The sequence below is a fragment of the Dendropsophus ebraccatus genome, chromosome 8, assembly GCF_027789765.1.
Source record: "Dendropsophus ebraccatus isolate aDenEbr1 chromosome 8, aDenEbr1.pat, whole genome shotgun sequence".
In the NCBI taxonomy this organism is placed as follows: domain Eukaryota; kingdom Metazoa; phylum Chordata; class Amphibia; order Anura; family Hylidae; genus Dendropsophus; species Dendropsophus ebraccatus.
The window spans coordinates 97863749-97880696 of record NC_091461.1 but is presented as its reverse complement, the minus strand read 5'-3'; the positions used below and the strand labels follow the sequence as shown (position 1 = coordinate 97880696).

The 16948-nt window shown below is 44.6% G+C and overlaps 1 protein-coding gene across 2 annotated transcripts in view; it reads left to right on the top strand.

The window, feature by feature from the left end:
* Positions 1-2845, top strand: part of XPR1 (xenotropic and polytropic retrovirus receptor 1) — a 96209-nt gene extending 93364 nt beyond the window's left edge. For both annotated transcript variants that reach the window (XM_069981155.1, XM_069981156.1), the window contains one exon: positions 22-2845. In XM_069981155.1, the coding sequence (XP_069837256.1) occupies positions 22-82 (61 nt within the window). In that variant the 3' untranslated portion in view covers positions 83-2845. The remainder of the gene's footprint in view (positions 1-21) is intronic.
* The last annotated feature ends 14103 nt before the right edge of the window (positions 2846-16948 follow it).

The following is a 16948-nucleotide window of genomic DNA, read 5'->3' as shown; positions in this document are numbered from 1 at the left end:
TTTTTCTATTGTGTCCAATAGGAGTAAAGCTCGAGATGCCAAGATCCTGATTGATGACACCGATGATGAAGCCAACACATGAAGCAATTACTGCTTTCAGAGTCCACTCTCCAACCATCTTTTATTCAGGCTTTCACCCCACCCCCTTCTGGCTTCTTTTTATCCTCTCTTACAGCACCGCATCATTACGGGGCTGGCCTCCTGCGCGCCCACTCCACCCATTTTGGTCCCACCACAATTCATAGACAGAGGTAACAAAAGAAGCCAAGGACAGCCCTTTCTATACCCAAGTGTACCAAGCTGGAAAGGACTGTCAAGAGTTGGTGGGTGGTCGAAACATACCTCTCCACCAAATCTTCAATCTTATTGCTTGCCTGACTTCAAAAGACTTGAAATTTATTGTTTCTTTCGCTGTGGTGCCACATTCAGCAACCTGTGCTGGGATTGTTGTTCTAGTCACAGCCGATCATCTTTGTCTTACATCCTCCTCCCCGTCACTCTCCCCTCCTCCTCCACCTCCCCCCTTACTCATGTTTGTTTGCACTCATTGATATTTTGTGTTCCCACCCCCCCAGCAGTGCTGGAAGGGGTCCCAAAGAAAAGGGGCTGGGGGAGTGACAGAACTTAGAGATATTAACTCTCTTCATTTAATCATCAGTCCATTGTTTTAAACCAAAGTTGTTTTTTTTGTTGCTATCTTTGACCTCTTCTCTTTCCATTCACTGAGCATGTTTGCTGGACATGTTCAGATGCTTCATACAATCCTAGTGGTGTGCAGCCACCTCCGTGTCAACAGAAGCCAGTCCTGCCAAGGGGCCTGTATTCTGCTCTTTGTAAGAGCTGAGCACTCCTTTTCATAGCCTCAACAGCCTGCACTTAGGGAAGTGTGCCTATTCTTTTTGCTGCTGAGTAACTAGAGCCACAGGGGGGAATGAATGACAGGCCCCCTAGAGCAGAGTGGTTTACCGCTAAATATTCTTCTATCTTACTGCCAGACAAGCCACATACAAGTGATGCATATTGAAGTGCAAAACATGTCTCAAGTATTCTGTGTGACTTCTGTAAGTGCAGGCTCATACTGCTGTCAACTGTTTCATTGCTGCCTTCTGGGTTCTACCCACATTTGCCAGCAGACCTCCCCACAAGGGCTGACAATAGGGAACCAGTCTTAAACCCCCATCCCCTCCTTATCCAGCACTGCAGTGGATGCACAATGCAGTCATTTTGGAAGGGGGCAGCAGAGTATACAAATGCATGCTTTTTACCAAGTGCTTGGCTCCCAAGAGTTCATTCTCACCTTCTCCATGAGACAGGTTCTGAAGTGCGACCATGCTGCCCCCTCTCATACCCGTTTGCTTTCTCCAGTTAGTGCAAGGACAATCTTTTGAACTAGACCTCTGCTTGGTGACAATTTACCTCTAACAAGAGTCTGCCTCTCTCAGCACTTCTCCCTCCTCGTCTTTAAGCTAAGGGAACATGCGGGGGAAGCAGTGCTAAGAGATCCTGAGGGTTGTGACCGCTGCTTTGTCTTGCTGTAGCTGTATATGTGCATTGCTGTTCGGCTTGGCTTCTTTCGTCCGTGCGCATGCTTTGTATGTTCCTTCCGGGTCACGGAGGGAATAATATGTGTTTTTTTATAGAAAGGAGCTCAGCCACTGAGTATATAGGGAGAGGGCGCCGTTGCTCTTAGCAGCCCTGCCTGTTTACGACTGTTCATTGTGGAAATAATGCATTCAGAAGGATTGGGAATACTAACCCATGGAAATCACTATTACCTACAGAAGTAAACGATAATTCTGTGTTGAGTATATAACATCACTCCCTACCCAGGACAATAGAGCAATCAACCGTATTACATGGCAGCCACATGGTTTGTTGTCTTATGCAAGGACCTGAAGTCCTTACATTACTGCCAGATTTATATATTGTGTAGTAACATCACCATCTTGTTGGTAACATTCCCTGATATATAACTACTGTTTACTTGGAAAATACTGCTAGAATTGGAGGAATATGCGGATGGATAAGCCACCTTGGCCACTTACAACATCAGGCTGCGCCTTTGTGATGTTTACCCTGGTCCATGGTGGTACTGTTGTGGATAAGCTTCATGATTTGCGGCAGGACTGGTACACACTGTTCTGCACACATCCGGAGAGAGAGAACGGACTACTGCTCCTATCATCAACTAGACCAGGAGCTTCCTCCCTGACTCAGCCACAGGCCTAGCTCAAGCTTGGTAGCTGTGATGTAACCAATGTGTTCTTCTCGTGTACGATGTGATGTAAGTCCGTGCAGCAAGGGAATCGTGTCTGGAAGAGGAACGTGGAATGCCAGGGAATAAAGGGGAATTAAAGCACACTCCGTTCCTCCCTGCTCCCCTCTCCAGCTCTCTGTCCCCACTGTGAAGCTCTCTTCCTGCTAGATGTCTTCAGTATCAGCACTGTGACTTGTTCTTTCTGGTGCATTCCTGTGTCGTGTCCCTGCACCCCACATCTCCTTTGATCTTATTTTTCTTCCACCTGCGTTTTTCCCTACCTTGCTTCTTTCCACACCATGCTCCCCCCTCCATTCTTTTCTGCCACCCTGTTCTCTGTGAAAATGAAGAACGGGGACAATCCTTGCTTGCTCTTCTCTGTGGCTGTGCTGATAGATTTTTGTTCCCTTTTGATGGATATTAAGAGTACTTTTTTTTTTTTTTTAAATACTGTGGAGTACTTTCTGGTCAGTAGGAACATTTGGCACAAAGTGCTTCTGGTTTGTAGATTGTATAAAACAAATTTATGTGGCTTTATGTGTTTATTTTTGTTCTTTTTGTCTTTTTGGTAAAAGAAAAAAAAATGATTGTGTTGAGTCTGGTTGAATTTTTCAGTGTATTAGAGTTAAAGGGAACCTGTCACCAAGATAACGCTATTTATTCTATCACCATCATGTTATAGAGCAGGAAGAACTGAGCAGATTGATATATATCTTTGTGGGAAAAGATACAGTATAACTTGTAACTTGATTGATATCCCTGCTCATTCTCTGTTGAGGAGTCCAGTAGGCGGTGTCACTTAATGGGCTGGACTCTTTAGCATGGATTCATCAGATTTCAATCAATAAATTATACTGAATTCAACAAGTTATACTGAATATTTTCCCATAAAATTATATATCAATCCGCTCATGTCATGGTGACAGGTTCCCTTTAAGGTATCAAAGTGTCATTGTGATCGTAGAGACAATCCAAAAGTTTTGATCAGTGTTGAGTGTTCAGACGTGTACTGATCAGTAAAACGAGCCGAGAGAAAACAGCGCTAAGCGATGTCCTCTCCCGGCTCTGCGTCACATGAGCTATTGGGCTTATAATGTAAGTCTATGGAGCCTGACTGATTATGCTGACACAGAGCAGGGAGCAGACGTGCTGCATGGCCCTCCTCTCCCTGCTTATTCTTTCGATCACTTAGACCTGAACCTATCAAAACTTTTGACATATCTCTGTGACATGTCAAAAGATTTCTATGATGACAGTGACACTTTGAGTAATTTAAAGGGAATCTATCACTCGGTTTATGATGCCTTACATGAGGTCAGCATAAACTGGTGACACACTGCTAAACAGAACAATGTATTACATACGTTGTTCTGTTCAGCTGTTTGCCTGATATGCAGGAGTATGGGCTTTATGCTGCCCCACACCCTCCGCCTGATGATTGGCAGCTGTCTGACTATACACAGTATAGATAGATCAAATCAGCAGCCAGGGGGGCAGAGGAAGCTGGTGGTGCTCATGAATATTGAGGACTACTGAGCACATAATGGAGAGGATTAGTGTGGGGTTACTCAGAGTCGTTGATATTCAGGATATTATCTGAAAATCCGCTACACAGAACATGTAAGTGATATATCACTCTGGTCAGCTTCTCTTTCACTAGAGAAGAAAAAAACACCAATATACAAAACGCCAAACGCAGGCCCTGGTTCAATCTTGGAGGAAAAGTCATGCGGGCATTGCGTTTGGTATTTCTCCATTGACTCTCAGCTAACAACTGGTAGCAGCTTTTTTTAACTTTTTTAAAACGCCATACTCCAAATTTTTTTTTGCGCGCCACCTAGTCACAGGTCCTCTTTAATAATATACAGACTTCTATCATCTTTTGCTTGTCCTTCTTGGTACTACTGGGGCAAACTCTGGGCGGCTTCCCCCAGCTGATAATATAGCCCCTTTTTACTTTTCAGTTCAGCTTTACAATCCTAACAAGCTGAGAAGAAGTCTATACTGTCATGGTACTGCATAGATGCTGCCATGGTTCAGGTACAGAAACCAGAATATTATTCCCACAGCTTCCGGTGTACATGGTAGATGGATGCTACTCTTCACCTGCCCTTGAATGAAACAAATATATGTGCACCAGCCTGTGACGTGGATGCAGCATCAAAGGGTTATTTCATCTTCACACACTCAGTCTTGCGCTTCCCCTCCACTTGGATTGCAAACCAAGCATAAAACCCACCCCAACACTTCTGCTCACTGAAATAGCACTGCCCACCACCTCACAAACTTCGGGTTCTAGGGGGCCCATGTGTCCCAACCCTCTAGCCTTGTGACTTTCAAGGGATACTGCTGAAACAAAGTATTTTATTCCGGCACAGGACAGGGAGAAAGCAGGGAACTAGTTATCTGGGCCAAGATTAGTCACGGCTCTCTGCCTGTCAGTGCGCTCTGCAGAATGATTGACAGGGATAGAGGCTTCTAACAAGCCTCTTTTCCTGTCAATCATCCTGCAGAGTGCTGACAGGCAGAAAGCCTTGACTAATGACGGCCCAGATGACTAGTTCCCAGCTCCCTGCCTGTCCCACCAGAATAAGACTTAAGGCCCTATTACACTAAGCCATAATCGGCCATTACAGCTGCGCGACGTTGGCTGATCTTTGTCTTTCAACATGTTGAAAGACAAATGACTAGGATAGTAATGATCTGCTACGTATAATAAAAGCCGTGGCTGCAGGCCACCGCTATCTCCTGTAGGCTTCTGGACCTCCCTGCGTCCCCCAACTCTTACCTGCTCGCTATTGGCGTGTTTAATAGCATTGGTAGCGAGCACTGAACTAACAGGTTGGTGCTCACTTGCTCCCGCTGATCGCCCTGTATAAGGAGGGCTTTTAGTTTCAGCAGTTAAAGTTTCTACAGAAAACATAGAACACAGGCTAAGGGTATGTGCACACTGAGGAATCTTGACGGAAACTCCGTCACGGAATTCTCAGCTCGCGGCTGGTGCGGGTCTCTGCCTGTGTCCTAGACTTCATTCTATGCACAGGCGGATTACGCCTTCCGTCCAAAGAATTAACTTGATCATTTTTTGGGCGGATGAAAGAATCCGCCCATGCATAAAATGGAGTCTATGATATGGGCGGAGACGTGCAGAGTTTCCGTCAAAATTACTGGTGTGATTGGTTTGCTTTAAAGAGATTTCTGCCCTAATAGGCCCTAGATGCTTATTCACAGACCAAGTGCTGCCCCCAACTTTCACTAAGGGCTCTACTACATGGAGCGATGATTGTAATTAGCTAATTGATCATTAGCTGATCGTGTCTTTAGGTCCCGAGCTAAAATCATTGCCTGCTGGGCACGTATTGCTACATGTAATGGTGATGCACGGCCAATGACTGCGTTAAGAAAATAATAAATTCTTACATTACCTCAACATGCAGCCACTGGTTCAACTTTAGAGCCGGTCTATGAAGTGAAAGACTGTTCAGCTAATCATTCTCCGCGATAGGACTGCCACGGTCAGTGATGGTCTAAGCGGCCTGTCACTTCAAAGACCAGAGTAGAAACTTCAGTGGCGTCTGCGGGGAGAAGCAAGGAGAGGTAATGTATGAAACTTTAATTTTACACTTTTAAAGCAAGGGCTGTATGGACATTGCAAACTACACACACTCCTTGCTGCACAATTCCACTTTGGTTATTCTCTGTATCATACAGCAAAGAGATTCCATTATAGTCAAAAGAAATAAGCCCTGCCCTATTTCTACAAACTTTGCTTCAGCAGTCAGCAGATTTAGCATATCATTTTATGAAAGTGATTAAAAATAGAAATCTTTATACATGGCAGTATATAAAGAATAATAAAATGTCCAACAAAAAGATAAACAAACCTGAAACTCACCGTACCCTGTTCCAACACCTCTTCCTGCTGTACAGAGCCTTGTGCAGGCAGCAGGATGCAATAACATCACCATGTGTGCAGAGATGCTTCTGTGTCCCCCAACATGATTTAGGCTGAGAGAAAGATCAAGCATGTTGAATTTCAACTACCTGATCCTTTTGTTCTCTAGGGGTAGAAATGCCACCTTTAGATGAGTCTGGTACCCTTACCTCTTTCAGAACACACAGATGCAAAGATTGGGTTGTGTAGTGTAGCATGGACTCCATAATGCCTGTGAAGACGCCCTCTGGTATCCAGCAGCTGATTCTAGGGATATTTCAGCCATTAAAGGAAAAAAAAGAAAAAGTTTTTGGGCATTAAGGAAAGCAAAACAAATGATACCTACTCCTGTTATACACACATCTGGTCCCCTGCTGCTCACTGCTTCTGCCCCTTTTCTGGGTTGGGGAGTTGCAGTAGGATTTACCTGCTCAGCCAATCACTGTCAAGAGTCAGACTGACAGTCATGGATGAAGGCTGAATGGATAAGTTGCGGGAGACCAGAAGCAGAATAACTGGATCGGGGTTTGTGAGTACAGCATTTTTTCCCACTGTTCCAGCTTATGTCTGGGTATTGGATTTGGAGCTCTTTTAAATAAACCACTCAAATTGCTATAAAACATATTGAGAAATAGCACAGAATTTGGCTCCTAAAAATGGCAAAAAGTTATAAGGTGCAAATCCGCTTTAACAGTGGTTCTCTATCGTAAAATGTTGCCTCTGGTTATTTATGATACTGTGAATTGCAGTTCTGCTGGCAGTAGCCTGACCACAAACCGCTAAAACATAAGTGCACACCGATCTGCGAGACCGTGCACTTATATAACCCCTTAGCAACTCACACTAACTAATATAACTCTATGTATAGCTATGGTTTACAAAAAGGAAACGATTCCTCATAATGTTATAATGTAATATGTTTGTAATCATTGGGGATAAAAGAAGTTCAGATAGGTGTTTTGGGGGTGTCCAAATCTTGTGGCTTCCATCACACATCTATAGTGTAACACGTGAGGGGTAGCATGGTTTGGCAGCACCTGGGGCAGAACAAAGTATTGTAGTTAACCCCAATGATGCCCCTGGCATTTTAATTAAAGGGGAACTCCACATAAGGAAAACTTGTTTTCTATTAAAAGTTATATAGATGTGTCTACATAATGTATTACCATATCTGTATGGTTCTGCCACACTGGTAGCTGATTGACATCCAGGAAGTGAAGAAAACCGGCCTCTGTGCCAATCCACATTGTCTCCTGCTCCCACTGCTCTCCCACCTTAGGAGACAAAGATTCCATGCCTCTGTCTCACATTGTGTGTGTCTTTGCTGAGCACAGAATGATGATGCAGACAGGGGGCAGGGCGTGATTTCACAGGAGGCTTGGCTGCATCCCCCAATCCCCTAAATTATCCACCATCTCTGACCGTCCTGAAGCAGCTGCTGCAACTTCACTGATTGTGCAAAACTCTGCAGGGAAATTAGGGCTGTGTTCACACATGTTGGAGTTTCATTCCAGTACTGCAGCGTATTCACAAAGATGATGCAGTAACACAAGTAAATGATTTCTAAACGGCAGAGAGGATCAGAGCCAGCACTGCCAATCCCACCTGGAGAAAAAACGAACCATAAACAGTATATCCCATGTTAGATAATATCGAATAAAGTCCTCATTGTGGGGCTCAACCTTAAAGGGGTAACGTGGGGGCACTTTTGCGCTGGGACCGGGGACGAGGTGGCCGAGGGAAAAGGCGCCTTCTTCACTGAGTGGCTGAGTGCACCTGAGACGTCACTGGAACCGGGGAGGTGAGTGGACGTCTTTTCCCTCGGCCACCTCGTCCCCAGTCCCAGTGCAAAAGTGCCCCCACGCTGGAGTACCGCTTTAAAAATAAAAGATGCTTGATCATAATATGTGCGTGGCGATGAGAAGGAAAAAAAATTCAAATTAAATTCAAAAAGTTCTTTACTTTATTCCAATATCAGCGTTACAGGTAGAGAATATAGCGTGCTGTGTGTTGTTACAGGTAGAGAATACAGCGCGCTGTGTGGTGTTACAGGTAGAGAATACAGCGCGCTGTGTGGTGTTACAGGTAGAAAATACAGTGCTGTGTGGTGTTACAGGTAGAGAATACAGTGTGGTGTTACAGGTAGAGAATACAGTGTGCTGTGTGGAGTTACAGGTAGAGAATACAGTGTGCTGTGTGGTGTTACAGGTAGAGAATACAGTGTGCTGTGTGGTGTTACAGGTAGAGAATACAGTGCTGTGCGGTGTTACAGGTAGAGAATACAGTGTGCTGTGTGGTGTTACAGGTAGAGAATACAGTGCTGTGCGGTGTTACAGGTAGAGAATACAGCGTGCTGTGTGGTGTTACAGGTAGAGAATACAGCGCTCTGTGTGGTGTTACAGGTAGAGAATACAGCGTGCTGTGTGGTGTTACAGGTAGAGAATACAGCGTGCTGTGTGGTGTTACAGGTAGAGAATACAGAGTGCTGTGTGGTGTTACAGGTAGAGAATACAGTGTGCTGTGTGGTGTTACAGGTAGAGAATACAGTGTGCTGTGTGGTGTTACAGGTAGAGAATACAGCGTGCTGTGTGGTGTTACAGGTAGAGAATACAGCATGCTGTGTGGTGTTACAGGTAGAGAATACAGTGCTGTGTGGTGTTACAGGTAGAGAATACAGCGCGCTGTGCGGTGATACAGGTAGAGAGTACAGTGTGCTGTGGTGTTTCAGGTAGAGAACACAGCGTGCTGTGTGGTGTTACAGGTAGAGAATACAGCGTGCTGTGTGGTGTTACAGGTAGAGAATACAGCGTGCTGTGTGGTGTTACAGGTAGAGAATACAGCGTGCTGTGTGGTGTTACAGGTAGAGAATACAGAGCGCTGTGCGGTGATACAGGTAGAGAATACAGAGCGCTGTGCGGTGATACAGGTAGAGAATACAGTACAAACCCCCCCAAAACATATGGATTTTTGGTAGCTTCAAAACTGGGATAGATAGGTAAGTAATGCTATTTGCTTCTGCAGAGGCTTTTTTTTTTAACCTGTACCTGGAGTTTCCCTTTAACTCTGCCAGGTGCCTCTAGCCCAAATAAAAATAATAATAGACATCCCACTAACCTTTTCCTCATTCCACTGCTGAGGCTGTCCTCTTTTCTCTCCTGAAGCAGCACAGGTCTTCTCCTACAGGCGGCATGCAATTACCTTATGTCCTCATGCACGGCCTGAAGACACGCGCTGCCCTGGCATACAGGAGCTGGCATGCACGGCACCCTTCTGTGTCTGCCAGCCGCTATACTCCATGTTGTTCTGTGCAAGGCACCCGCCGGACACAGGAGGGCACTGTGTACAGTTCTTCTGATGCAGCCTGTGCTGTACAGTACAGAACACATGTGCACAGGCTGCATCAGAAGAACTTAGGGGCCAGATGTGTTCTGCAAGCTGGAGATTCCCCACCCCTGGTGTGACATGGTAAAATACTATCTTTCTGGAGCTGTCACTATAGGCGGCTCACTGCATAGAGATTTTTACAACTGTCATTGAACTCAACAATGTATACACATGCAGTGAGCTCAACCTTGAGGTGACAGAAATAATCTCAGACTGGATATTTTTTTTCCCTGAAGTGCACTGGGGAGGGTTTCTAGGAGTGAACATATCGCCCTTAAAGGGGTTATCCAGCGCTACTTAAACATGGCCACTTTCTTCCAGAGACAGACCCACTCTTGTCTTCAGTTTAGGTGTAGTTTACATTTTAGCTCCATTCACTTCAATGGAACTGAGTTTCAAAACCTGCATCCAAACTGGAGACAAGAGTGATGCTGTCTCTGGAAGAAAGTGGCCATTTTTTCGTCGTGCTGGATAATCCCTTTAAAGTTGTAGTCCCATCTGAAGAATTTATCCCCTATTCATAGGATATTGGATACCAAGCCGGTGAAGGTCCGACTGTAATGGGACTGCCATGTCATGAAAACGGAACAAATTGTCCCCAGAATGAATGGTGCACACTGGAGGAGTCTCTTTATTCTTCATAGTGGTCTGTCCTAGACATGAGTGAACCTCGAGGACGGTCATGTTTGTCAGCGCCAAAATTTACAGTTGGCTGAAGTTGTTGGATTCGGCCATTGGCCATAGGCTGCACCCATGTTTTATAGGACTCCCTAGGGCTGCACCCAACTACTTCAGCCACCGGTAAATGCTGAGTGCTCGAGGTCTTCATCTCTAGTCTGTCTTAGTGGTAGATGCCATCGGAATAAATGGCATCAACAGCATTACTGATCTCCAGGCCTGATCGTACATTCTTGTAAATGCTGATCCTGGGAAACACAAGCTCCTCTACATGACCCCATGCTGATTCTCTCTTGTTAGAGCATTGTCTCGTAGCTCGTCCCTCTCTTGTACCTTTTCTAAATAATTGACAAGCAGTTCCAATAACATGAAGCAATGGAAGCTACAGGCGCTAAAAGTAATTCCTGCATCATTCTGCCACAAAGGTCACTAGTAAGAAGCTGTTTGTTTGAAGAGGCATACAACCTTTTAGTTACACCATAGTCCTGTATGCCTTCTGGTATAATATGACGCATTCATGGACTACAATTCCCTAATAGCCTTGTTGCTTCTGTGTTATTGACGAGGAAGATTACAAAGCAGAACATGGCAGCCGGGGGGGGGGGGGGGGGGGGGGGGGGGGGGGGGGGTTATTCCCTACAGTTTCCCTACAGTTTCCCTGAGCTCCTATCAGCAAGCTACAGAGCATGGTCTATGACGGTCTCTTGTTTGCCATCGCTCTATCACTTACTGGCTGACGGAGATTTCCATTCCCTGTGGCTGCCATCCAGTATCTTTCCAGTACGCTTGTTGCGAGACAGACTGATCCCATTACTAACATATATAAAGAAGCCGCTGGCAATTCTAATATATTATGTGAAGTGCCCCATAAGGAGCAATTATAATGGAGCATCCTGAATTATACTCTCTTCACATGGCAGGAAATCTCTATGGTAAACCTAGATCTATACACCCCTTTCATCTATCCAGAAGAGTGTCATTTTGGCCTACTTGTGTTAGTGCAGCAGCCTCTTCACTTTCTGCCAGGCACGGCTCTATACACTGGGTAGCGGCTGTACCCAGTCCTGGTATTGCGGCTCTTCCCATTGACATGAGATTAGCTGCCATACCAGATACAGCTGTTATTGAATATACGGTGCAGTGTCTGGAAGGAAGTAAAGAGGCTGCGGTGCTTATGCTATCTCACTGAACTGTTCATCCAGGAAGTAATGAGAGGACATGGCAGGGAAGAGGATCACAAACACTTAAAGTGTCACTGTCGTTTCCATTTTTTTTTTTTTGCAGAAATCAATAGTACAGGCATTTTTAAGAAACTTTGTAATTGGGTTTATTAGCCGAAAATTGCGTTTTTATCATGAAAAAGCAGTTTGAAGCTCTCCCCCCTGTCTTTATGATTCTCTTTGGAGAGGGGAGGGGTGGAGGGAGATGAGGCACCAAAACAGGACAACAAAGAGTTAATTTATGGCTACATCACTGGGCTATCGCTGAAGTCAGCACTGACCTCTCTGACCTCTTAATAGCAGCTTTCACACAGGTCCTGCTGTGTAATCCTTTGTTCTCTCCTCTCTGCTGGCGACTAATCTCCCTCCTCCCCCCTCCCCTCTCCATAGGTAACACAGGGCTGGACTGATGTAAAAGAGTAGAGATTTCCTGATAATGAGCAGGAACCTGGGGAAAGTCTTTTTGAATGCAGATAATGGCATATTTGCCTAATAAACCCAATTACAAATTACAAATCGCCTGGACTATTGATTTCTGCAAAAAAAAAAAAAGACGACAGTGACACTTTAAAACAAAGAGATTTCAGATTTTGAATCTAATGTCAGAACACCCCTTTAAAACTTGCAAATACAACATTCCCTGGTTTACAGGGGGCCTATCTTTAAAAAAGAAAAAGTTTTGTAAAAAGTTGCTAGGCCTTTGCTAACACTAATACTTTATTATCTGCAGGAAAGAGCAGGTCATGATGGTTTTGGTTTCCAGTCGGCACTGGAATCTGCCTTTCCCTTTTCATCTCCTTTCCTCCCAGGGATGATCTGTACATTGTTATAATCCTGCCCATTTCTTTTTATTGGGATTATGAAATCAATCAGTAATATTAAAAGCTGCATTAAGCTAAGAGCTGCGGAGCAGATGCCAAGATTGAGCTGTGCAGTCGGGTGATGGACACATGTGGATACGCTGCCCATCCTGACAACATGACTCTCTCCACTACCTGCGGAGCCCCTGGGATGTGAAAGCCAATGGTAAGCAAAAGGTAAGCTACAAATTCAATATGGCTTAGGTAATGAAGCTGGGAAATGAGTAGTCGCACGGTTTTCTACTTGTCTCTATGTCTAAATAGTGTCTTATTGACTCTTGCCTGTTGCTAGCTAAGGGAACACACGGCTACCTGTATTTCATTTTCCATCCTTGCCCTGACTTTTGAAGATGTTGTTTATATATATATATATATATTTATATATATATATTTATAATATATATATATATATATATATATATATATATATATATATAAAAATATAACTAACTATATCTCATTACTGGGTTCTCTGTATCTAAGCTGTCAGTCTAGTACCTTACAATTGTTAAAGGGGTTATCCAGCGCTACAAAAACATGGCCACTTTCCCCCCTCTCTTGTCTCCAGTTCAGATGTGGTTTGCAATTAAGCTCCATTTACTTCAATGGAACTGAGTTTGAAACGTCACCAGGGGCTGGCTGGCAAATTTTAGCCTGGGGGGCAGCCACATAGCAGTGGCCCATGAGTAGCAGGCCAGCGGCCCATCCTTCAAGGACAACTCTGGCCCTTACCTATTATTAAATCTATCTCCTATCTATCTATCTATCTATCTATCTATCTGTCTGTCTGTCTGTCTGTCTATCTCCTATCTATCTATCTATCTGTCTATTATCTATCTATCTATTATCTATCTATCTATTATCTATCTATCTATTATCTATCTATCTATTATCTATCTATTATCTATCTATCTATCTCCTATCTATCTATCTATTATCTATCTATCTATCTATCTATCTATCTATCTATCTATCTATCTATCTATCTATCTAAGAAATTCAGAATGAATGCCGCACTCGTGTAGCGATGAATGTGGTGCCAGGCGGTATATACCAGTGACCACCCGGTATAAGTGATATAAATCAGAAGAATACCGCAGCACTCATGGGATAGAATTCAACACAACGTGTTTATTTCCCCAAACCGCAAATCGCGATGTTTATTTCCCCAAATCGCGGTTTGGGGAAATAAACACGTTGTGTTGAATTCTATCCCATGAGTGCTGCGGTATTCTTCTGATTTATATCTATCTATCTATCTATCTATCTATCTCCTATCTATCTATCTCCTATCTATCTATCTATCTTCTGATTTATATCTATCTATCTATCTATCTATCTATCTCTCTATCTTCTATCTATCTATCTATCTCCTATCTATCTATCTATCTATCTATCTATCTATCTATCTATCTATCTATCTATCTATCTCATATCTATCTATCTATCTCATATCTATCTCCTATCTATCTCCTATCTATCTATCTATCTATCTATCTATCTATCTATCTATCTATCTATCTCCTATCTATCTATCTATCTATCTATCTATCTATCTATCACATGTCTGTCTAATATCTATCAGGCAGTATGAGGATTGTGCTGTAGCTGATGGCAGGGCCGATTCTGGGGTTTCTGCTGTCTGAGGCAAACCTCAGGCGGCCGCCCCGAGTGATGGCCGACATCCCCCCCGCAACCCCCCCCCCCCCCGCAGCCAGCTGCTCACCTGTCCCACGCCGCAGCCGGCCCGCGCTCTCCGCTGTCTCCACATCCCGTCAGGTCCCGCGATGTCACCCTGCAGCTGTCACGGACCTCCAGGCTGTGGTGAGTGAGTGGGGTGATCGGGTCGCGCAGGGCGGCCCCGTGTGACCCGATTACCCCAGCGCGTCCCCCACCGACCCCGGGCACTCACCACAGCCTGGAGGTCCGTGACAGCTGCAGGGTGACATCGCGGGACCTGACGGGATGTGGAGAGCGCAGGCGACGGGACAGGTGAGCGGCCGCTGTAATTTTTGTTAAGTGATACTTAACAAAAATGACAGCAGGGGGGACATAATGCCGCCCCCTGCCGGACCGCAAAATCTGCCGCCTGAGGCGGAAGGCTCATTCCGCCTCATGGCAGAAGCGGGCCTGGCTGATGGGCCTAGCATGGGGCACATATTTCAGCTACAGGCTATAGCAAATATTAGGATTTATAAAGAAAAACCAAAAACACATATATAAAATTAAAACAAAACATTTTTATATGCCTAATACTGTACATGTCTAAATAGCCATCAGTTACCAAATAACACTGGTATACAAGAAGCAAATATTATTATTATACAAGTTACCACCATAATATTACCAACCAATCTAGTATATAGGTTTAGTCTATGTTCACACAATGTAAATTATCAATTAATTAAGGCTGTTGTTGCAATTTGCAACAATGGCCATGATTAATTGATAATTTACATTGTGCTGCAGACAATGGAATCCTGGCCGGAGTGTATACACATATACACTCCGTCCGGGATTGCAAGCGGCTGCAACGAAAACTGACAGGTCAGTTTTGTTTTGCTGCTATTCATTGAATAGCGGCCGCACAAGACAGACAGTTCACACAATGGATAGTGCGGCCCTGGCCGCACTCTCCATTGTGTGCAATGTTGAATTGGGATGGGGATGCACACGGCTGGGTCACAGAACGGTCGGTGTCTTACCCAGTGTGTGAACCCGGCCTTAAAGTGCACAATCAGCCGACAAGTGAGCTGATTGCTGGTCATGTAACATATATCTGTAACGATATCTGATTAGGCAGAGAATCGCTCTGTGTTATAGACATTTATGGTGTCATTATGTCATATGTTCCCCAATCTGTGTGCCCCCAGTTGTAGCAAAACTCTCACAGCTGGAACTACAACTCCCACCCTGACCTCACAGCTAGAACTACAACTCCTATCCTGACCTCATAACTGTAGTAATAGAGCAGTATAAGAGTAGTATTGGGGGTAGTAGAGCAGCATTAGGGTAGTAGTAGTAGAGCAGCATTAAAAGTAGTATTTGGGGGTAGTAGTAGAGCAGTATGGGGAGTAGTATTGGGGGTAGAGGTAGAGCAGTATTGGGGGTAGTAGTAGTGCAGTATTAGGAGCAGTATTGGGGTAGTAGTAGAGCAGTTTTGGGGGTAGTAGTAGAGCATTATTGGGGTAGTAGTAGAGCATTATTGGTAGTAGTATTGGTTGTAGTAGTAGAGCAGTATGGGGAGTAGTATTGGGGGTAGAGGTAGAGCAGTATTGGGGGTAGTAGTAGTGCAGTATTAGGAGCAGTATTGGGGGTAGTAGTAGAGCAGTATTGGGGTAGTAGTAGAGCATTATTGGTAGTAGTATTGGTTGTAGTAGTAGAGCAGTATTGGGGGTAGTAGTAGAGCAGTTTTGGGGGTAGTAGTAGAGCAGTATGAGGAGCAGTATTGGGGGTAGTAGTAGAGCAGTATTAGGAGTAGTATTGGGGGTAGTAGTAGAGCAGTATTGGGGTAGTAGTAGCGCAGTATTAGGAGCAGTATTGGGGTAGTAGTAGCGCAGTATTGGGGGTAGTATTGGTTGTAGTAGTAGAGCAGTATTGGGGGTAGTAGTAGAGCAGTATGAGGAGCAGTATAGGGGGTAGTAGTAGAGCAGTATTGGGGGAAGTAGAGTAGTATTGGGGGTAGTAGTAGAGCAGTATGGGGAGTAGTAATGGGGGTAGAGGTAGAGCAGTATTGGGGGTAGTAGTAGTGCAGTATTAGGAGCAGTATTGGGGGTAGTAGTAGAGCAGTATTGGGGTAGTAGTAGAGCATTATTGGTAGTAGTATTGGTTGTAGTAGTAGAGCAGTTTTGGGGGTAGTAGTAGAGCAGTATGAGGAGAAGTATTGGGGGTAGTAGTAGAGCAGTATTGGGGTAGTAGTAGCGCAGTATTAGGAGCAGTATTGGGGTAGTAGTAGAGCATTATTGGGGGTAGAATTGGTTGTAGTAGTAGAGCAGTATTGGGGGTAGTAGTAGAGCAGTATGAGGAGCAGTATTGGGGGTAGTAGTAGAGCAGTATTGGGGGAAGTAGTAGAGTAGTATTGGGGGTAGTAGTAGAGCAGTATTGGGGGAAGTAGTAGAGTAGTATTGGGGGTAGTAGTAGAGCAGTATTGGAGGTAGTAGTAGAGCAGTATTAGGAGCAGTATTGGGGGTAGTAGTAGAGCAGTATTGGGGGTAGTAGTAGAGCAGTATTAGGAGCAGTATTGGGGGTAGTAGAAGAGCAGTATTGGGGGTAGTAGTAGAGCAGTATTAGGAGCAGTACTGGGGGTAGTAGAAGAGTAGTATTGGGGGTAGTAGTAGAGCAGTATTGGGGGTAGTAGTAGAGCAGTACTGGGGGAAGTAGTAGAGCAGTATTGGGGGTAGTAGTAGAGCAGTATTAGGAGCAGTATTGGGGGTAGTAGTAGAGCAGTACTGGGGGTAGTAGTAGAGCAGTATAGGGGGTAGTAGTAGCGCAGTATTGGGGGTAGTAGTAGAGCAGTACTGGGGGTAGTAGTAGAGCAGTATTAGGAGCAGTATTGGGGGTAGTAGTAGAGCAGTATTGGGGGTAGTAGTAGAGCAGTACTGGGAGTAGTAGTAGA